Source organism: Eretmochelys imbricata, chromosome 22 (genome assembly GCF_965152235.1).
Source record: "Eretmochelys imbricata isolate rEreImb1 chromosome 22, rEreImb1.hap1, whole genome shotgun sequence".
NCBI lineage: Eukaryota > Metazoa > Chordata > Testudines > Cheloniidae > Eretmochelys > Eretmochelys imbricata.
In genome coordinates this window covers 10950546-10972152 of record NC_135593.1, presented here as the reverse complement: position 1 = coordinate 10972152, position 21607 = coordinate 10950546, and the positions used below count along the sequence as shown (strand labels likewise).

At 48.5% G+C, this 21607-nt stretch overlaps 2 protein-coding genes across 4 annotated transcripts; one reads left to right on the top strand and one right to left on the bottom strand.

Moving 5' to 3' along the window:
- Positions 1-2414: 2414 nt before the first annotated feature.
- Positions 2415-14729, bottom strand: ACAD8 (acyl-CoA dehydrogenase family member 8). Of its 2 annotated transcripts, XM_077839883.1 has the most exons (12): positions 14552-14729; positions 12662-12762; positions 12046-12215; positions 9476-9585; positions 8613-8689; positions 7743-7880; positions 6651-6786; positions 6437-6534; positions 5584-5736; positions 4508-4610; positions 4313-4383; positions 2415-3416 (listed from the first exon to the last, which is right to left on the bottom strand). In XM_077839883.1, the coding sequence occupies exons 1-11, from the start codon at positions 14649-14651 to the stop codon at positions 4346-4348; spliced, it is 1224 nt and encodes a 407-aa protein (XP_077696009.1). In that variant the 5' UTR covers positions 14652-14729; the 3' UTR covers positions 2415-3416; positions 4313-4345. The 2 variants fall into 2 exon arrangements, with proteins under 2 accessions (XP_077696009.1, XP_077696008.1); XM_077839882.1 differs by lacking the exon at positions 4313-4383 and having other exon boundaries at positions 14552-14727.
- A 188-nt stretch (positions 14730-14917) lies between these two features.
- On the top strand, positions 14918-21475 carry THYN1 (thymocyte nuclear protein 1). Of its 2 annotated transcripts, none has more exons than XM_077839890.1 (8): positions 14918-15046; positions 15934-16043; positions 17149-17375; positions 17966-18034; positions 18837-18929; positions 19957-20052; positions 20971-21121; positions 21238-21475. In XM_077839890.1, exons 2-8 carry the CDS (start codon positions 16001-16003, stop codon positions 21279-21281), a joined length of 723 nt encoding a protein of 240 aa, XP_077696016.1. In that variant the 5' UTR covers positions 14918-15046; positions 15934-16000; the 3' UTR covers positions 21282-21475. The 2 variants fall into 2 exon arrangements, with proteins under 2 accessions (XP_077696016.1, XP_077696017.1); XM_077839891.1 differs by having other exon boundaries at positions 14979-15046; positions 15960-16043.
- The last annotated feature ends 132 nt before the right edge of the window (positions 21476-21607 follow it).

Below are 21607 nucleotides of genomic sequence, written 5' to 3'. Positions count from 1 at the left end.
GGCCCGCGCGCCGCCGCCGCCGCTCCTAGGGTCTCTGGGGCGCGCGGCGCCTCGGCCCCCAGCTCGGCTCCGCCCACTCGGGCCCCGTCGCCTCAGCCCACGCCCTCGCGGCGCCCCCATTGGCCGCGGCCTGCCGCCCAGCGGGCGGGCTCACCTCTGGATTGGGTAGGAGGGGCCGAGGCCAAGCCCGCTCCTGATTGGCCACAGCTGTGCCGCTGCCCGGCTCCCCTCCAGCCGCAGGTGCTCGCGGGGCACGTGCCTGCTGCACGGCCGGGGGGAGCAAAGGTTCGAGCCAGCCTCTTCCCCTCGGCCGGTGGGGGACGCAGAGCCCCGGTCCCGCGCCCGGGGGAGGCACCGGGACAGCAGCCCTGGAGCCTCGGGGGGCAAAGACCCACTTATTAAGCAACCATGAGTCAGGCCCCAGGAAAGCCCTTGGCCCCCTGGGTGCTTGAGTGGGGACAAGCTCCTCTCCTCGCCCCACGTGCGGGGGTGCAGCAAAAGCTACAAGTTTCTGCTAAAAACCTCACGCCCAACCCCTGCATCCAGAGACATCCTTAGATTATAGGGGGCCCTACGCAGTAGAATTAAACTGGTGCCCTTATGCCCGACTTGGGGCACAGCCAGCGCCCCCCCACCCACAGAACCCCAGAAGAACTCACCCCGCCCCTTGCTGACATACACAGAGCTTTGTATGCAGACAAAGTGGCAGCAGGGGGGGCGGGGGCAGGGAAGAGGCAGCAGAGGATACCAAGGCCCCCAGGCCGCATCATGGCAGTGGAGAGTCACGGAGACCAGCCCCCCGTGCCCTCTCCCTCAGGCAGAATGGACCGTGCTGGTACATTCAGCTCTGTGAATACGGCCCTTGCATAATGCGACTAAAGCATATGCTGGGTGTGCAGGAGCTGACCTGCTCTTACCTGCTGTCCCCGTGGTGCCCCAAATTTTCGGGTGCCCTACCCCGCCGTGTATGCTGCATATGCCTAAAGACGGTCTTGCTTTCATGTTTGCAAACACACCTACTCTGCAGCTGTAGGGATTCACAGCATTGTAAAGAGCCCCCAGCAACAGGCCCATTCCTCCACCTTAACACACCCAGCTGTATAGGCATCTCCTTTAAATTACCACCTGTATGCAGTTAAATTAGGCACTGGTCAGCAGCTCTGCAAACCAAAGCTCTTGGTTTCTCTCCCAGCACAGTCAACCACGGTATAGTCTTTTTTCACACTGGTGGGGGTGGGCAGTGTCTCCCACCCTGGCCCTCGAGAGCACTTCCAGGAGGAAAAGTAGAGTTCACACTGATGGCTCATTCCATCCTCATTCTGCCTTTTTTACCAACATTATCAATTGTGATGGTAGATTTGGAGATAAATACACCTGCCTCCACACCGAGACCGAGACCAATTCAGTTCACAGCGTATGAAGCCTGCGCAGATAACAACATTCAGTCTCTACCCAGCTAAGCTAGATTCAAGCCATTTATGCCTGAACCATTCATAGCACCATTTTTAGGCAATTACATAAACCTGAGTTTACAGAGCATCTTGGCCCAAGCAACCCAGCGAATGGGAGATAGATAAGGCTTCACTGGCTCTCTGGTTGGACTCTGCAATACTAGTCAAATATTTAGAGAAGCCCAAACAAGGGTTACTTACAGGGCAGTAGCCTTCTGTTTACCCAAGTATTAAATACAGTCAGTTTGGATTTTAGCTTTTACCAAGCCAGTCTGTACTACAGAGATCTGTAGCATCTGGGGAGCTGGTTACAACGAAGTTGAAATATACAGCGGTTACCCACTTAAGTCCCATCTACGCTGTTAAGCAACACTGTCAAAACGATCACATCTTGACAATCATGTTGTAAGTAAGCACAGACAAGTTCTGAACAGTTAAGAGTTTCTATGGAGCCACAGTGTGTCTCACAATGTCAAAAATACTTTGGTATGACAATCCATTCCCTTCCCATCCTCTACCTGGAAGGGTCAGATACACGTGTGTTCATCCTGAAGAAGGAAAGGTCAAGTTACTTCAGTTCCTTGATATTATGGCTGGGGGGGAAATCTCCTTGTGTCATTTTTTGTGGCAGATACTGAAAAAAGGAATGTTGCCCAATAATTAAAGCCGGGAATAGGAAGTCAGCTATCTCTGCCACTGACTGCTTACCTTGTCACTTCCCCTCTCTCCACCTCAATTTCCCCATCTGTCAAATGAGTATGTCAACACTTACCCACCGGAAAGGGATGTTAGTTGGTAAAGCACTTTAAGGCACTAAAGATATGCAAGTTATTAGTAATTAGGATTTTCCATTAAACAAGCTGATTTAAAAAAAAATGCTATCAACTAAAGGGAATATGTTCAAATTAAAGAACTAGAATGTTGCAGAAAGAGTGAATTACCAGAACTGATGAAACCCCCTAGTGATTTTACTGTCATAGCTTTATTGACTCCGACATTGAGGGGGCAGGAAAAGTAAACCTGATCAAAGCTCTGACTCTGCTCGTATTGTACGTTTCTGGGTAGAGTTAATTTGAGAATAAGGAGCCCAGGTTTTCTCATGCAAGATTCTCTCATCTATCCCCCTGATCCCATTACCCAGGATTCATAATGTTAATGAAAGCATTAACTGGGATGGGGTAGATCAAGAGCCAGTTGCACTAGGTAAGAGAACTCTAGGAAATGAGAAGCAGTGATGCTTCCCGATTAGCACCAGGCACGCCCCATTCCCTTCAATGGGTTTAAAATGCTCACTGCACTGTGTAACAACTCACGGAGACACACTCTTTATGGATGACTTGCCCCAATGCTGCAGCACAGCGCAGCACCTTGGAAAGACAAGGGTTTAAACAAGGCAACAGATTCTCCCTGTGATTCAAAGGAGTTGCCTTATCCATAAGAGAGCACACGTGCACAATCCTGCCTGAAATTAATCAGTAGGCTATGCCTCCACATCTGCCTTAGAAATGCCCCAAGGAAGGAGAGGGGCTGACTGGATTCCCTCTGTTTTGATCCTGTCCTGGCACAAAAGTGGACTGGATGACCCCACAGGGCTAATGTTTCTGTCCGAGGAGGGGCAGGGCAGCAGCAATGGCCCATGGTCAGGACACAGGGACAAAGGCTTTCATTCATGTCTGATTTTTATCTTTGGCGTCCTTGATACCAGACTAGTACCAGCAGCTCTGCCGGGCACCGCATACAGCTGGGACCCCACATGGGCTGCATACAGCTGTGCTTGGGATCAGAAAAAGTCAAGAGAGTTTCCACTGGTACATTCCCACTCCCAGGGAAGGAGCCTATGGAAACAGGAGCAATAGACAATGTTCTAACTAGCAAGTGGAGTGCATTAACACTAGTTAATGCACTCCTGGTTTCACTCCTGTAACAGATTCTTGGCCACAATCATCCTCATCACCTCGTTGGTACCTGCAGCAGGACAAAGAACACAGAGATAGAGACAGTCATCAGTTAAGTGAAGGTCCAATCCTGCTTCCATTGAAGTCAAATGCAAAAAACCTGCTCTGTTAAACCCATAACAGAGCAGTATGCAATCTGCAGAGCAGTTATTCCATGTCTCCATCCAGCCTGTGATCAGGGCAAAACCTGGTGGGATCTGTAGCCTACTCTACAGAAGAGATTCCTTTCAAGCATGAAAGGGGTTCTGGGTATTAGTGGGTGTAGAGGAGAAAGTAAGACATAGATGCCTGGAAAAAAGACAGCTCATTAAGGGGGCACTGAGTGCTCCTTGCTCCCATTGATATTAAAAGGATTTTAGGGCACGGAGCACCTAGCAGAACTTGGCCCCTATTGAAGGCCAGTCTCTCTGCTTTACCTACTGCTACATATGCATCATATCAGAGAGTAGAAAGGAGCATAGCAGGGGATGGCCAGGACCACACCCCTTCCCGATAGTCTAATTCTAGGTGAATGGAGTTCGAAGAATAGCAGTAATAACGATTAAGAGGGTAGATTAAAAATAAAAATCTTGGCTCTGCTAAGGGGGATATTACCACAATTCTCTCTACAAGGATCCAAAGGTGGAACAGCACGCAGAGCGAGAGGAATTGTTCAGGGTTCAACAATGGGTGTTAATAGGAGTAACAGGATGAAATTAAACAAAGACACCTTTAGTGTGAACATCAGGAGACCTTTTCCTCTGGTGAGACCCATTAAACTATCAATAATTTTCCCAGGGAGGTGGTGAGAGCTCCTTCAACTGAGTCATGTGGAGCAAGAGTGGACAAGACACTAAAAAATAGACTGTAGGGAGCAATCCTGCACATGGAGTCTCTTCTGTCTTCTACTGGGTTGGAAATACTTACAGGGCTACACAAATCTGCTATAGCCCAATGAACTCAGATCCCCGTATGGGTTTTGCTGTCAGATGAGAGACCTAAAGCACAAAATGAAAGAAGTGGAATTTGCAACTATAATCCAAGTCCCTGTTCTCCACTGGAACATACGTATGGCCAAGGCCACAGCCAGTTGTCAGTTTTGTTAGCAATACCCCAGGTTACCTTCCAAGATCTGGTGGACTCTGATGTCTCTCATGAACTGCTGCACAGCATAGTCCTTCAGGTAGCCATAGCCCCCATGCATCTGTAGGGCCTGGTTGCAGATCTGAGGAGAAGAGAACGTTGGTGGGTCAGGCACAGAGTGATGAAGTGATTTGCCCAGGGTCACACAGCAAGTCAGTGGCAGAGCTAGGACTAGAGCCCAGGAATCTGGACTAAGTCTGTGCTCTAACCACCAAACCACATTCCCAAGCAGAAACGGAACCCAGGAGTCCTAAATTCCAGTCTCTTCTGCTCTAACCACTATATGCCATGGTGCTTGTTGCCATATTTCCCAGACGGTGCCATTTAAAACCAATGGTATCATCTTAAAAGGAATGCTGCAGTGCACAAGCATTTTAATTCCCCTCAACCAAGACAGTTTCTGCTGCATTTCTAACTGAGTCTAGGTCCAAAATTAAAATACAAGACCACCATCTAGTGACCAGCTAGGATAATTCCAGGATAAAAGCCCTCTATTTAAAGATGGTACCAAGCCTAACTATAATTAATCCTGTGTGTGAGATACACCACACTAGCAGTATACATCCAGGGAGCTAATGACAGGATGTAGCGGTAATTCCAAAATATAACTAATCCAAGACAATTCATAGCTCAGAAGTTCTTCTTTTAATTAAATGGTATTCTGTAATTGCACTAGAGTACCCCCCTCGCTCCCAATGACACATGCTAACCAGGAATTAAGACCAAGTAATGGACACCCTGGTAATGCTCTACTCACAAGTCTGCCTGAGCCCCTGGGCTCCTAGAAGCAGCAGAAGGCATTATAGCATATGAAGAATACCCAGGGAGAAGGATCGTGCCCTGCAGAGGGGCTGAGATCCCTGCCTACACACAGGCCAGGATTCTGGACCACGAAAGGGGCCCCAAGACTAGGTTTATGGCCCACCAAACGTGTTCAGGCCTGGAACCCTGCAGACGGAAGAGACTTCCTGAAATCCCAAGCAGCGTCAGCCACTACAAGGAGACTCTGAAGTCTCTGATTATGACACCCCCTGGCAGAGACTTGGAAAACCTACTGTGAAGCACTCATCAGTGGCAAAGAGTTTGGCCATGGCGCACAGGGCGATGGCATCCTCCCGCTCCTCCTGCAGCACCTGTGCCGCATTCCGTACCATGAGCCTTGCCGCCACCAGGCGCGTTGCCATCTCAGCCAGTCTGAACCGGAGGTACTGCCAGGAAGGAAACAGACAGCGCATGAGGGGCCAGGTTAAGCCAGAGGCTCAGTGGGTCCTTGCCCTGAAACACCTCCCCCTACCCATCCTCCTCAGGTGCGGCCTTGCCCTAGTACCACCCCCTGCCCCCTCAACTGGGGCCCTGTTCTGAATCCCACACCCCACCCTTTTCCCCCCCTCAGGCACTGTCCCCCAAACATCCCTCAGTCCCCTCAGGTGCTCCCCCATGCTGCCCCCACCACCCCCATCCCGCTCAGGCAGGGCCCCCATCTTTGTATTTCCTCTTTAGGGAAACTTTCTAGAAAGGACTTCCCTTCACATGAAGCTCAGGCCTCTCTGATTCTCTGTGCCAGGGCCCCTGGCTCCCCCAACTCCCCAGTTTCTCTCTCTCAGCCTCTATATTTTTCTCCAGCTCCTTCCAAGCGTCTGTCTCTCTCCTATCATAAGGCCAACAAATAATTATCATGAACTATTTCCTGTATGAGGAGAGAAAACCCCCATCACCTATTGCCACCCAAACCCCTCCCAGTGGGAGATGCTATAAAAGAGGGTGCAAGTACATTAGCACTGGGACAAGCTACTGCAGTCCCAGCAGAACGTGTGTAAGGCAGGATGTGTGAGCTCTGGCTGCTTGTTTTATGCAATAGCCAGAGGGGTGCAGTGGAGGAAGAGCAGAGCTTGTCGACAGAAAAGTCACCTGGTTACTGGCCAAGGGTTCCCCAAACTGCTTGCGGATGGTGAGATGGTCCTGGGTCAGGAGGACAGAGGCATGAGCAGCTCCTAGAGAACAAGAAGCTGGCGGGGGAAGCCAAGGGCACAGAGTGAATATTACATGACAGCCACCACACTAGACTACCAGTGAGGAGACCACAGCCCCTTCCCTTCCCCTTGCTCTTAGCTGCCAGGCTTACCAATATTGATCCTCCCTCCATTCAGGCCCTTCATGGCGATGCCGAAGCCCTGCCCCTCTGCGCCAAGCCGGTTGGCCACAGGAACAGCACAGTCCTCGAAGATCACGGCCCGAGTCGGCTGGGAGTTCCAGCCCACCTGGGAAAGACAGGAGTATCTCACAGACTGTCTGGAGGGCTGGGCACATCCAGCTCTCCGCTGGAGAAATAATGGGTCTATCACTTCTCTCCCCCTCCATTGCCAGGCTTGTGAAGGAGAGCACCTCTGTAATGCACACTCTGTGACACAGAGTGTGGTTTCCCTCAGATTCTGCAGTGAAGAGGAGTCTATTCAGATACTCCTCCAGCTTTTCTGAACTAAAGGTTTACACATGCACTGCCCCTTTCAACTGGATTTTGACAGCAACTTTCAGGACAGTTTAGGTGGCTCAGTTTTAGTTCGCTGGATTTGTACCTCCTGACACCTGGATCATGAGTTTAGTGATCTCCAAAGCTCTGTAGTCCACAAGCAAAGCACCATGCAGTCTGGGAGTCTCTGCTCAGGAGAGACCCCATTACTAGCTTAGCCAAGGGGTCAGGAGTGAGCTTCAGCAAAGTTGATGGTGAGGGTTGAGGGTCAGGTGAATGTGAAGCTTACACAGGGGCTGTCTGCACCATACATAACCCTGATTGGTTTGAGGAGCCCTTAAACTTCACAAGCAATTCCATCCACTAGAAATTGAAATGCAAATGCCTACAGGAAAAGTGCAGATCCAGTGAATCTGCATCTGATGCTGGCTTGACAGACCTGGAGATTAAAGCCCTTCACCTATCCACACAGCAGATACAGCATGAGCAGTGGCAAGGCAAGGTTTCCCCACACTGTGCACCTCAATACTGCCCCGAGTCAGGACACTGGATTATCTGGGGCTATGGTGCAGTGAGGAAGCAGGATAGCAGACTAGAATGGTCCAGCTGTCTCACCCAGTACAGGGCTGGATAGGCCTGCTATCTGATCAGACATGGGATCGCCAGTGGTCTACTCCAGTTTGGCCTGCCTCTGCCGTGTTCCACCCACTCACCCACAACAACCCTGATGATGTGTGGGTCTCTCACCTTCCTCTCTTTTTTACCAAAGCTGAGCCCTGGAGTTCCTTTCTCCAGCACCAGGCAGGAGATGCCCTTGGGGCCAGACCCTCCTGTGCGACACATGACCACATACACATCTGTGTCACCACCGCCACTGATGAAGGCCTGGCAAGGGGCACAGGAAATGAGACAGAATTAGCACGCAGGGAGCCCACACCCAGAGCCGGGGAAGCAGGAAAGAATTTCCACTGGACATCATGTGCTGAAAGGGAGTTAGGTGTCTTGTGTGGTGATCCAAGGGCAGAGAGAAGCCGAGAGGCGGGCGAAGGGATCGGAGAGCTGGGGGAGGGCAGAGGGGAGGAGAGACAAGGAGACAGAGAAGCAAGGGAGGACTGGAGGGATTGGTTTATGGGGTGAAATCACAAGCTGAACAGGTGTAGCCTGGCAAATTGGGGTTGGAGGGACAGAAGGAGGAAGGATAACCACCCCCAATTACTGGTTGTTAGGGTGCAGAAATTCCAGGGAGAGGAGTCATTCAGGATGCTCTGAGGGGGTAGAGCTAGGAATAGCGGGAAGAAGTTCAGCATCAGGCAGGGCTTCCCAACAGTGTGTTTTACTGGGCTGGGAACAGCGTCTCCAAGGGAAGAGGCAGATGCCCCAGCACCAAGGGACATGTAAGAACAGAACTGAACAAAGCCCTAGAGAATACACTGCGGGGAACGATCCTGCCCTGGGAGAAGCAACTGGAGATGTGACATAATGGGATATTTCCAGTTCCACAAGCCAAGAGGAAGAGGCGGAGATGAGAGGGTGAGTGGGGGAGACAGAAAGATATGGCAACGACCCTCTCACACATGCAGGGTGCTCAGCGGGTTTTAAGGCGAGAAAAGCTGGTACCTTGGAACCATTAAGGACGTAGGTGTCGCCTTTCCTCTTGGCTGAGGTTATCAGGGAAGCTGCATCACTTCCACTTCCTGTTAGAGGGGAAGGAAAGAAGCCAATGAGATGGCAAGGCTTCCTCTCTCCTCCAGAGATTGTGTGTTTACTCGGTTTGATGAGGAGTCAGACTCAGGGCCAAATGCATCCCTGGAACCAGAGAGTATAACTCCTACTAACCTCAATGGGGGCTGTACCCCTTTGCCCCCAAGCTATATTTATCCTCTAGAGCAAAGCAATCCAGAGCAGGACGGTCAACCACATCATCATGGGCTGAGGAACAGGTCTCTTCCAATTCATGTGGGATCCTGACTGCCCATGGCTTTAAACTAGAGATATCAGATCTTCATGTATTTATTAAAGTGCCCTGGACAGAGATTCACCCTCTTACCACAGTATTTATCCATTTTGGTTAACCAGCCTTGAAAACAAGAGCTGCAGGTCAGTCAAAGTGGGTCTAGTTTTGTTGCATATTCTGCAAATCCGTGTGTATCCCGCCACACCTTTCCAAGGCACCCTTTTGTACCTTCAGCTCCTCACTTCTCTCAGTGAATCACAGCACTTCTCCCAGTCCTTCCCACCTCTGCTGTATGCTAAAGGGAGAAGACTGTCAGCATCACAAGATGTGCCCCATTGAGGTACCTGCCCTTGCTTCACTGATACCCTAAAGCACAAGCCACATGGAGGTCTGGATAGCTCAGAGCAACAGGAGATGGGAGTTTCACTTCCAGTTCCTTGGAACATTTGAGAATGAGAGTGACTGTTACAACATTGCTGGGACTTAGGACCGGAAGGGGATGGAATTATTTGTACATGAAGCTCACCCGGCTCGGTCAGGCAGTAAGAGGCTAACTTCTCCATGCTACAGAGGGATGGGCAAAACTTGTGTCTCTGTTCCTCATTTCCAAAGGTGTCAATCATCCAAGCACACATGCTGCACCAGGAGAGAAGGGATGGGGTTATAATGCATGCATACAAGCACAAGCCTAGGAAGAAGGATGATCACAGAATGCTCATGCCACTGGTTTGGAGGTTTTCAGCCTCTTCCAGAGCTAATCTAACCTAGCCTAGGAGACAGATGCTGTCCTCCCCTGAAACTGAACAAAGCAACTGCGTGCCACAGGGACTGGCTCAGGGTCTTAAACTTCATAAAGCTTCTTGGAATCAGCGTACAGGGCTGAGAGTCAGGAGAGCTGCATTCTATTCTCAACTCTGCCACTGACTCAGTGTGAGACCCTGGACAAGTCACTGCCTCTTTGTGTGCCTTAGCATCTGTAAAAAGGGTCTGGAGATAATTATATTACTACTAATATTGCAGTAGTGCCTAGGAGTCCCAATCATGGACCAGAACTCCACTGTGCTAGACACTATACAAATGGAACAAAAAATGGTCTTTGCTCCGAAGAGTTTACAATTCATTTTCCTTTCTAAAGCATTTAGAGTTTTTCAAAATTGTTAAAATAATACTACCGAGAGGGAGGTGTAAATATTATTTCCGTGCCCTACAAGGAAAAGGCTGACTCTTACTATGTATCGGTACATCGTCTAGTGCAATGGGACCCTGATCTTGACTGGGATATTGCCACACTAAATAAATCAGATTAGAGCTGGGGTAACCGAGGCACAGAGCATTTAAGGGATTTGACCATGGCTATATAGTAAGTCAATGACAGAGCTAGGAACAGAACCCAAAAGTTCCCAGCTCCAGCCCTCTGCTCAAATCACTAGGCTAAAATTATTTCCTTGTGAATAGGAATGATTCCTTCCAGTGTCCGAGGGACTGCAGCCTGATTGCTAAGAGTAACCAGTCATGCCCCATATGCCCACTAATGGTCCCTACATTACATCCTTACACGATGAAATTCAATACAGACAAGTGAAAAGTACTACACGTAGGAAGGAAAAATCAAATTCACAATTACAAAATGAGGACTAACTGCCTCATTGGTAGTTCTGCTGAAAAGGATCTGGGGGTTACAGTGTATCACAAATCGAATATGAGTAACCATGTGATACAGTTTGCAAAAAGGGCTAATAATATCATTCTGGGCTATGTTTCAGAGTAACAGCCGTGTTAGTCTGTATTCGCAAAAAGAAAAGGAGTCCTTGTGGCACCTTAGAGACTAACCAATTTATTTGAGCATGAGCTTTCGTGAGCTACAGCTCACTTCATCAGATGCATACCGTGGAAACTGCAGCAGACTTTATATATACACAGAGAATATGAAACAATACCTCCTCCCACCCCACTGTCCTGCTGGTAATAGCTTATCTAAAGTGAGCATCAGGTTAGGCCATTTCCAGCACAAATCCAGGTTTTCTCACCCTCCACCCCCCACACAAATTCACTCTCCTGCTGGTGATAGCCCATCCAAAGTGACAACTCTTTACACAATGTGCATGATAATGAAGTTAGGCCATTTCCTGCACAAATCCAGGTTCTCTCACTCCCTCACCCCCCTCCAAAAACCCACCCCCATACACACACAGACTCACTCTCCTGCTGGTAATAGCTCATCCAAACTGACCACTCTCCAAGTTTAAAACCAAGTTAAACCAGAACATCGGGGGGGGGGTAGGAAAAAACAAGAGGAAATAGGCTACCTTGCATAATGACTTAGCCATTCCCAGTCTCTATTTAAGCCTAAATTAATAGTATCCAATTTGCAAATGAATTCCAATTCAGCAGTTTCTGGGCTATATTAACAGAAATACTGTATGTAGGACATGGGAAGTAACTGTCCAACACTGGTGAGGCTGGAGCTGGAGTACTGTGTCCAGTTCTGGTGCCACACTTTAGGAAAGATGTGGACAAATTGGAAAGAATCCAGAGGAGAGCAACAAAAATGATAAAAGGTTTAGAAAATCTGATCTATGAGTAAAGGCTAAAAAATCTGAGCAAGTTTAGTCTTGAGAAAAGAAGGCTGAGGGGGAAGCTGATAGGAGTTTTCAAATATGTTAAGGGCTGTTACAAAGAGGACTGTGATTAATTGTTCTCCATATCCATTGAAGGTAGGTCAAGAAGTCTGGGCCTATTCTGTAGCAAGGGAGACTTAGGTTAGATATTAGGGAAAAAATTCCAACCGTAAGGGTAGTAAAGCTTTGGAATAGGTTTCCAAGGGAGGTCATGGAATCCCCATCATTGGAGGTTTTTAAGAACAGGTTAAATGAACACCTGTCAGGGATGGACTAGGTTTCCTTGATCCTGCCCCAGCACAGGGAGCTGGACTTGATGACCTCTTGAGGTCCATTCTAGCCCTATGTTTCAATGATTCTGTAATGAATGGCACCCCCGAAAGTTGAAAGATGACAGGATTCAGAGTCCCAGTGTTCACAGTAAGAGTGTTATTCAGCCAGACTGACCACAGATGCTTAGCCAGTTGCCCCCACTCACTTATGGATGCTCAAGTAGGCAGTGGTGCTGGTACATCCTGTCGACAAAGCCTCAAAGATGACGGAGGTATCAAGCCGTGACAGTCCCGAGCCACCTACATCTGGTTTCACATAGATCCCACCGAACCCCAGCTGGGCTGCCTTCCGCATTGTTTCCACGGGGAATATTTCCTATCGGAGGCACACAAGGAAAAAAGACATTGCAAGAGATCAAGAGCAAGACCAGCTTCAGGTGAAGATGAGCCATGAAGTCCAGTTCTGAACTTCCACAAAGTTTAAGTGGGCAGGTAGGCAGCTAGATAGATCAGGGAGCAAGTGCAGGTTTTCTGACTTCTCCCTTCTGCCTGCTGGGGTCACTGATGGCAGCAGGGTGCCACTGCATCAGCATCCCTAAAGGAAATCTTTCCACTGTCACAATCACAGCACTGAACAAGCGGGGAGGAGCTACTGAGGACACCACTACCTGCAGGGCTGGGGCAAAGGGGATGCTGCGGGGAAAAAAAGAGAAGAAAAGAAATGACTAGCCCTTTAATGCAGGCAAGAGGAGCTCCTGAGGGAGGAGAGGGCGTTGGGTGAAGTATCCCTTTTGTGGGCTGGCAGCTGGCCTGTGCTCTCACCTTTTCATCCCATTCTGCCATATGAGGGGCCATCTCCTTGGCAGCAAAGTCAAAGGCGACCTTTTGGAACTCCTTCTGCTCCTCAGTCAGGCCTGTGGATGCTGGAAGAAGAGTGCATACTTTCAGAGGATGGGGAAGGAGGCTGCAAACCTCCTCACTTCTTTAATACCCAAGATCAATTTGAAACATTGTAGTAATTATTGTTCACAGTCCAATATCGCTTAGCCCTATTATCTACACTGACCCACTGTGGCATTACAAGCATCGGCCGTGCCTCCCAATGAATCAGTGCAGAATGAATGCCACTGCATGCTGCTACGAGGCAGTGGTCTAGCAGAGGGGCTGCCTTCTGGTGAAACAAAATCAAGGTCCTGATCTCTTGTGGTCACTGAACATGAACTGCAATACACAACTAAAATGTGGGAGGGGGGGGCTTTATTGGTGTTTTTTTATGCATAAAGGTACCCTTGATATTCTACAGGGTTGTTTTTGTTGTTGTTGTTGTTTGCCTGGATATTTCCTCTCCCTCTCCATTAGAATGATCACTTTTTGATTTCTTTGCTTTTCTGGAGAACTCACTGGAGAGCTGGGTTGAGGCTTCACAACAGGGCAAAACTTACTGCAACCAACTCCAGCTTCCATGTAAAAACCTTGTCTGCAAAGGAGAGGTGGGGGGATGAACTCATGTAGTTACACTAGTATGAGCCCTAAGCATAGATGTGCTTCATCATTGCAATTTACACCAGTAATTTACTAGGGAAAGTCACACATATGCAAGCCTGTGACCTTAGATCCTGTACTGGTGTAACTGTGACATAAGTATACCCCTGGGGAGAAGGCAATATGGAGTCACACGCAGGTTAGAGCTCTTTGTTTTTGTCAGAGTTAAACAAAACCCAATCACGCAAAGCAAACCCAAAAAATTTCAAATACAGTCAGACCCATTCCCCCTTCCCACTCAGTTACAGCTAGGAAAGCTACAGCCCAGGTTTCAAAATCCTGCAATGGAACTATTAACTCCCCAGGTCCTTCAGAGGATCCTCTAGCAAAAATTGGGAAGACAAGAACTGATATTCCTCATTTTAAAATATTCTATTGTAACCACATTCAGAGACACACACACACCCCCGTTGTGCTAGGTGCTGTACAAACACGCAGAAAGAGTCTGTGCCCTGAAGAGCTTACACTCTAATCTTTGTAAGATAAAATACAAGCAGAAAAAAATTAAAATAAACTTTAGACCATCCTCACACATCATAAAGAATCAGTAAAGGCTATAGGCAAAATATATTCCCCCTTTTATAGTCCACATTTAGAGATCCTATAGCACTTCTTGTAAAAGTAGAGACAGGAATCCTCATGCCTTGGCTGAAGGCTAACGTGCATAATTATGTTCTGCTTCATGAAATTCCCACTTCTTAGAATCATAGGGTTAGAAGGGACTGCAAAGATCTAGTCTAACCCCCACCTACAATTAGATTTGAGATTCTTCTTTGATGCAAGCCCTACAATGTGTCAAGGCGCTGCGCAAGTTGTTTGAACAGCACCAACACATGGGACTTTCACCACTTCCCCAGCGAAACCATTCTCCAGCTGGAAAGATCTCACTGCTCGGAAGCTTTTCCTGACGTACAGCCTAAGTGTGCCCTTTCTTAAATGCATTACCCGCTTTGGACCACACTCAGCAACGCCTGCTGTTCCCGAATGGACAGAGGAAGGCGGCTCAGACGCCGCGCTGGTTTTATGGGCCCCAGCCCCTTCACCACCTCCCTTCTATGTCAGATGCGCCCATCCTCATCGCCTCTGGGCGCCCCTGCTCCCACATCCTGCCCCCGCCCCGCCTGGCCCCGCGCACTGGGGAGAGCTCGGCCCCTCTGCCCTGAACCTTACGGTCAATGCAGGAGACGATCCTCCTGCGCCCCAACCCCTGAAGCCAGCCGGGGCTCCTCCGCAGCTGGGCCCCTAACCTGCTGCAGCCTCTCCAAGCCATGCCCGCAGCCGTCCTGTGCCGGGGCGCCTGCCCTGCGCCGCACCGCGGGAGTCGTAGTCCGCCGCGGAGGGCAGCCCGCAAAGGATCCCCGGCTCAGGACGGGGCGCGGGACTACAGCACCCAGAAAGCACCGCGCGGAGAGGCTGAGGAATTGTGGGAGCTGTAGTCCCCCTTCCCCCCCCACCATTGCGGGATCGAGGCTCTCGCATTGGCCGCTGAGCAGGGGGCAGGTCTTAAAGGCATTGCACGTTTGCATAACTTTTATTGCCCGCCGACCTTCAGTAGGCGGAGAGGCAGGCGGGGTCCACCCCCTCACCCCCACCCGCTGTGCAGCCAGGAGGAGTATCCCTCCCTCCCTCCCTCCGCAGAGAGAGGGGCTGCTGCCCCCGCAGCTGGTGAGGGGAGCCCTGGCGACGGTGAAGCGGGGCATTGGGAGGGAGGGGGCAAGCCCAGGGCATGGGGAGGGGATGGAGAGGGAGCGAGGCATGGGCATGGGGGGGGGAGGAGAAACAAGCGCTGGGCATGGGGGCGGGGGCAGGGGAGGGAGCAAGCCCTGGGCATGGGGAGGGGAGGGGATGGAGAGGGAGCGAGGCATGGGCATGGGGGGGGGGGGAGAGAAACAAGCGCTGGGCATGGGGGCAGGGTAGAGGAGGGGAGGGGAGGGAGCAAACCCTGGGCATAGGGGAAGGGGGGGTGGGGTGAGCCCTGGGCATGGGGATTTGGTGGGGTAGTGGGAGGAAGCCTGGGGAGCTATGACTGTTCTGCTGTGGTTACCAGCAAAGTTGCCCATTAGCTCACAAAGTAGACATCAGGTTGGTCCAACACCTACCACTGGAGGATTCAAACTTGCCACCTAAAGCTGCAAGTCTCTGTCCCAAGAACCATCCAGTGCTCCCAGGATAGGACACCGGGGCTTGCACCTAGAAGGGGGAATGTTTATACCCTTTCTGCAGCAGCATAGCTGGCACCCCGTCCGCTGCAGGGGTGAGAGGGAGGAGAAGGTGGACGGGAACAAAGGGGACATTTGTCCATCCCTCCTCCCCCCCCCCCCAAAAAAAAAAAAACCCATCCTCAAAAGGGTCCCAGATTATTGTCAGACAGGCCAAAATATGTACAAATTTCCTGTGTTTAGCAGTGGAAGAGCAGCTGATTGGAGAGTCTTCATCCCTGATAAATATATATATTATAAATCACAGCAAAATACTAACACAATAGCCAAATTTTACTTCTTTAAACTCTTTAAATGAATTGAATGGTTTCTTTCTCTTTTTGCTTGAATAAGTGGTAACAGCAAGTGCCCCCCCAGAGGTGCTTCTACTTGCAGAAAAACTAGTTCACGGAAGCCAGAGATGTCTCTGCAAGGCAAAAAGAGAAGCAGAGCAACATTGGCAGGTCTGTGCAGAAGTCTTACCCCGCTCAACAGCTGTAGCTTTTTGGCTGTTGGGTTCTCATATTTGGGTGTGGGTTCCAGTTTATAGTGAAAACATGAACAGATACTCCCTGTACTTGCCTGTAAGCTGGCCACCTTTTCATAGGCAAGGATGTTGCAGATTGTATGTCTCTCTTCTACAGATGGTCTGGGGGACCCATATGGACCTGACAGGAGTTTTCTCCTCTCTATAATAAGGGATAGTGATGTTTCCTTACAGTGCAAGGCTGTTGGGAGATTTAATTTGTTAATATTTGTAAAGCATTCTTAGATTGTCCACTGTAAAGGTACCCTAAGTCAAAATACTGTGTAGCATTGTTGTTATACTACTTGCTAGAACAGAGGAGTATTATCAAATAACTAACCAACTGTGTTAGAGACGATGTGACTTAGTGGTTAGGGTACTGGACATTGTATTCCCACCTCTGCTACTGATTTGCTGTGTGAACTTGGGCAAGTCACTTTTTTCTCTGTGCCTCTGTTAGCCGCTCTCTTGGCTGTATGCTATTTACAATTTTAACCATTTTCAGGCAGGGACTGTCTCTTAGCATCGAGCACAGTGAGGCCTGTTCCTCTGAGGCTTTTAGGTGCTGTAGTACAGGAGATTATAAATAAAGTACACTATGATGTACAATTTTTGTATGTTCACTTATGGGCTAATTCACAGAGTTTGGCTGCCTGCACCTAGTTTCTCATCTGCTAGTTCAAAGTAGTCTGGTTGTTGCACGTCATTAGGGCCAGTTTTCTGAATCAAGCTAATAGACTGTGGCTTGTCTATATTTAAATGACAGTACGAGCAAAACCTTGGCAATAGCTAGACCACAGCTGTCCAACCAACAGTAAAAACTCCTGTTTTTATTATCTTGGGACACATTTCAGATGTGCTGGAAATCTTTGTAAGTGATGTCAACTGCCTAAGCTAGAGGCAGGGATCCACCAAAACTTCTTTTCTAGCCAAATGTTGTCCCGTATCAAGCCCGCTGGGATATAAATCAGGTGTTTACAGCAATTGTCAAATTAGGAAACAATGCGTTCTGATTTCTCCACTCATGTTGTGTTTTTTTAAAGGTAAAGAGAGTCCTGCTGCTAAATTTGCCAAAAGTAAGATTCAGGAGGAGGAAGAACTCATGATGCCTGCTCCTAAGGAGAGGAGTTCAAAGCCCGTGGGGAGCAGCACAGGAAAGGCTACCAAGAAGGCGGCCTGCCCTAGTGCACAGGGAAGCAAGCAAGTGTACAGCCACTGGCTGATGAAATCAGAGCCGGAAAGCAGGTTTGAGAAGGGAGCGGATGTGAAAGTAAGCACTGGATCTTCCTTACTGTCACCAGCCCAGCATGTACGCTCAGGAATGAAGAGGAATGGAAGCTGTTTTATTTCTAGCTAGAGGGCTAGTGTCTAAACTTTATGGATTGTGGGGTCATAGGATTCAGGTTTAATATCAAAATTACCTTATTTCTTTCTTTCACAATAAAGAGTCACCCTCTTCTCAAATACCCTTCTCTTTCTGGGTGTGCGCACACACAGATTTCATTCTCTTCCAGGCCCAGAGAGATCCTGTAAAAAAGCCACACCAGGCAGTGTGTGTGGAACTCAGTGTATGTACCTTGTGACCACGAATGGTTGAAGGCCGTGCTAGGATTTTTAATCCGGGTCAGCCGGAAGTCTTTCTGTTTCAGACCTGGTCCTTAGACTGCCAAAGCATTGCCTCTGCAGCTTAACTTTCTTTACTTTAAACCAAGCAAGGACCAAAAGCTTTGTAACCCAGACAGTATGAGGAGAGATGCCCTAGAAACACATCAATGTGCATAGACAATAAGAAAGGCTTCTGTGCACTAAATCCAAATGACAATCCAAGTCTAACCTCCTGTTTTTACTTTGATTGGGCAGTTCGGCATTGAAGACTTAAAGGCTCAACCCAATCAGACAGCATGCTGGGATGGAGTCAGGAATTACCAGGTAAGGAGCAGTGATTGAAGGCCTGGATTGCAAATACAGCATCATTGAAATATCACTATTGTAAACAAGAAAACAAAAATTAGCTCTTTATAAATGCTAGACTGCAGGCAAAATAGATGACTTGTTCACCGTGTCCAAATTCTTCCCCTGCATACACTAAACCAATTGTTCCTACTTTCTGCACTTTGGCTAATTATCTATGGCTTAAAAAAAAAAATCTCCCCAGACATATATTCAGGCAGGCCAGTCCTCTGGAAAGTAGTCTGATTTTTCTGTCTGGTTTCAGAAAGAAATATGCAGGTTCAAAGCAAACATCAATCCTCATTTCTTTCCTCTTCAGCTTTTTCCTGCAAAGCCCCGGCTAACAGGACTCCAGCTTCTTGTCTGTGTAGTTTTCTGTTTCGGCACACTAGTACAGTGGGAAATCTAAGCACAATTTTGTCTCTTTATAAACAAAACCAGCTTTGCTGCTTGTTCTGTAACCGGGAACTTTAGACTCCTGCAGTTGCTGAATGAGGATGGCAGAGCTGCTGAATTCCAATAGACATTATAGCTACTACGACCCTGGGTCTTACTTCTTTTTCTTACTTGAACTTAGAGAATAAAATATCTTGACATTTGTAGGAATGTTTGTATGAGTGGGTCTGAAGCACCAGTGTTCTCCGCACTTCCATTCTTCCTTCTTGTTTCATTAAGCAGTTAATGGGCACAGCCTTTTGAAACTTTCCTATAGGGGACACTGCAGGCCCTCCTCATGGCTTAATTACAAAGTTCAGTGGTCTCTTATCTAATCATCTGACAGGCACGGAATTTCATGAGAGACATGAAAGTTGGGCAAGAAGCATTTTTCTATCACAGTAACTGCAAAGAGCCTGGGATTGCTGGAATTATCAAGGTGAGAGCCTTTTTCTAATCCTTGCAACAGTGAAATATTTCACTGCTGGTCTATTGGAAACAGCAGCACATTAGCCTTGCTCCTACCTCAACCCCAGAGAAATGCAAGAGTAGCCTAATCATTAGTTGTGAAGAGCCTACAATCACTGGTTCACAGACCAGCAGAGCTGACTCCCACTTCACCCTTTCCCAATAGAAACAGAGCCAATTTATGCGATCTCGCTGGTTTCATGCTGGAGTGTTTCCAGACAAGGCAATGGAGTTATGCGAGATTTACACCAGTATCCAAATAGAATCTGCCCCACTGGGTTCCACATAGTTGTGTATGAAGATGGTCTTTTGGATTAGACTTTAAGCATCTGACCTCTGTGGGTCTACAAGATTAAGAGTACATGGGTATCCCAGTGACATGGCCCTTGCCCACCCTCTCTCCTCCACTGTGGTGCACTGGCGCGTTGTTGGTCTCAGTGTTGTTTAAAATGCTTTGGGCAGAGAACGTAAAGAAGAATGTCATCCCCTTAGAATGGAGCTCCTATGGTCATATCCAGGGAGAAACTGGCAACTCTGCAGCAGTATTGCCCCATTACTCCTCATCAGGATCTTTTGATGGACACCTCATATCTTATGCTGCTAGGAATACTTAGCTGGCTGATCATGAGAGGTATAGGCAGAGTGCAGGAACCCCAGTCCCTGATTGTTCCATCAGATGCCCTGCTTCAACACTCAGTGACTTGATCCCCTGAGATGTGCACTTTTGACTGCTATTAGTAAGGGCCTTGAATTCTATGCCCAGTTCTGACTGCAACCTTAGGCAAGTCCCTTAAACCCCTGACTCAGTGTACCCATATGGAAACTGCATATACCTCACCAAGCTCAGAGGGTGCCTAAATAGTATTTGTAAAGCATAGTAGTGAAGGGTGTGCTAAAGGTGTTGCTTTTGATATGCCCTTCCTCTCATTTATGGTGGGTCAGGAGGTGTCAACAACTCAAGTATTACTCATGAGTCTCTGCTCTGCTTCCCTTTTTAGATTGTGAAGGAGGCTTACCCAGACCACACTCAATTTGACAAGAAGGACCCTCACTATGATTCCTCCAGTACCAAGGAGAACCCTAAGTGGTCCATGGTAATGTATTAAGTTACACACACAGCCAGTTCTGAACACTACTGATGTGGGCAGAGGAAGGGAGAGAATCTGATGGCCTCCCTGGTCTATCAAAGCCCCTGTTCGAATCTACACCACCTCTGTCATGAGAGGGAATTCATTCCAGTTGTTTCCCTGCTCCTTTGCTCTACCTTGGGCCCCCCATCCTGGAGGATGCGGAGATCCATATACCCTAAAATTCTTACCACCTCACCTGGAAACCCTGCTGCCAGAAAACAGAACCTCTAGCCTCTCTGTAGTGCAGAGCTCAGTGGCTGAGGATGGAAGATTACTCTGCACACCTTTAAGTCCCAAGCTGAGTCTACACTAGGCAGTGTTTATTCTTAAAGCACAAGAACACAACTGTAGGGCAGTATTAGACATCAGCCCTACGTCCCTAATAAACGTCTTGTCCCCCAACAAGGATATGGACTCCTTCCTCTGATGCAGTGGCTCTCAACCTTTCCAGAATATTGTACCCCTTTTGGGAGTCTAATTTGTCTTTCCTACCCTCAAGTTTCACCTAACTTAACTACTTGCTTACAAAAATCAGACCTAAAAATACAAAAGCGTCACAGCACATCGACTGAAATTGCTGACTCTCATTTTCACCATAGTAAAAAATAAATCAACTGGAATATAAATATTGTACTTACAGTTCAGTGTATAGCATAGAGAGCAGTATAAGCAAGTCAGTGTATGACATTTTAGTTTGTACTGACTTCACTAGTGCATTTTATGTTGCCTGTTGTAAAACTAGGCAAATATCTAGATGAGTTGCTGTACCCCCTGGAAGACCTCTGCCTACCCCTGGTGGAGAACCACTGCTCTAACATCAATAGTTCTTGTCCATTTCTAGCAACTGCGTTCCCTCATTGCCCATATCTCCCCACTCACCAGGTGGATGTCCAATTTGTGCGGATGACTAAGCGCTTCATCCCCCTGTCTGAGCTGAAGGCTCACTACCAGGTGCACAGAGCTTCGGGAGGCCCGCTGAAGGACATGACACTGTTCACCAGGCAGAGGCTCTCTGTCCAACCCCTGACAGACGGTAAGAACCTTCCCCCTACTAGGGGTGTCTTGACAAGATTCCTGCTAAGGAGAAACCCTTGCTTAGGACACTAGTGTGTTCCTCTTCTTACTCCCTTTTCCTGCCCCTTCACCCAGGGGAATTTGAATTTGTCTTGAGCCTTGAAGAGAAACCAAGTTAGACAGACTGCAGCAATGGGGCCCATCGAGGCTGAAAATGCCCCCCGGTCCAGCCAGAACCCTCCCTTCCAAATTTATACTCTTCAACCCAACCCCCGGGAAGACTCTGCGAGCAGACCAAAAGGAGGTGTATATATTCACTGTTATTTTGGTGCACCATGCTTATGTTTAAATAAAGCTTTTTTAAAGTTAGTGAGACAGACTTGATTTTTCATGGATGGAGAAGGGTTTGCTGCTCCTCTTTACCTCAGAGAGGACCAAAAAAAAGAGCTTGCCTTCCTGATTCCCTTTACGACAAGCGGTGCTGACACGCACAAGGCTCCTTCCA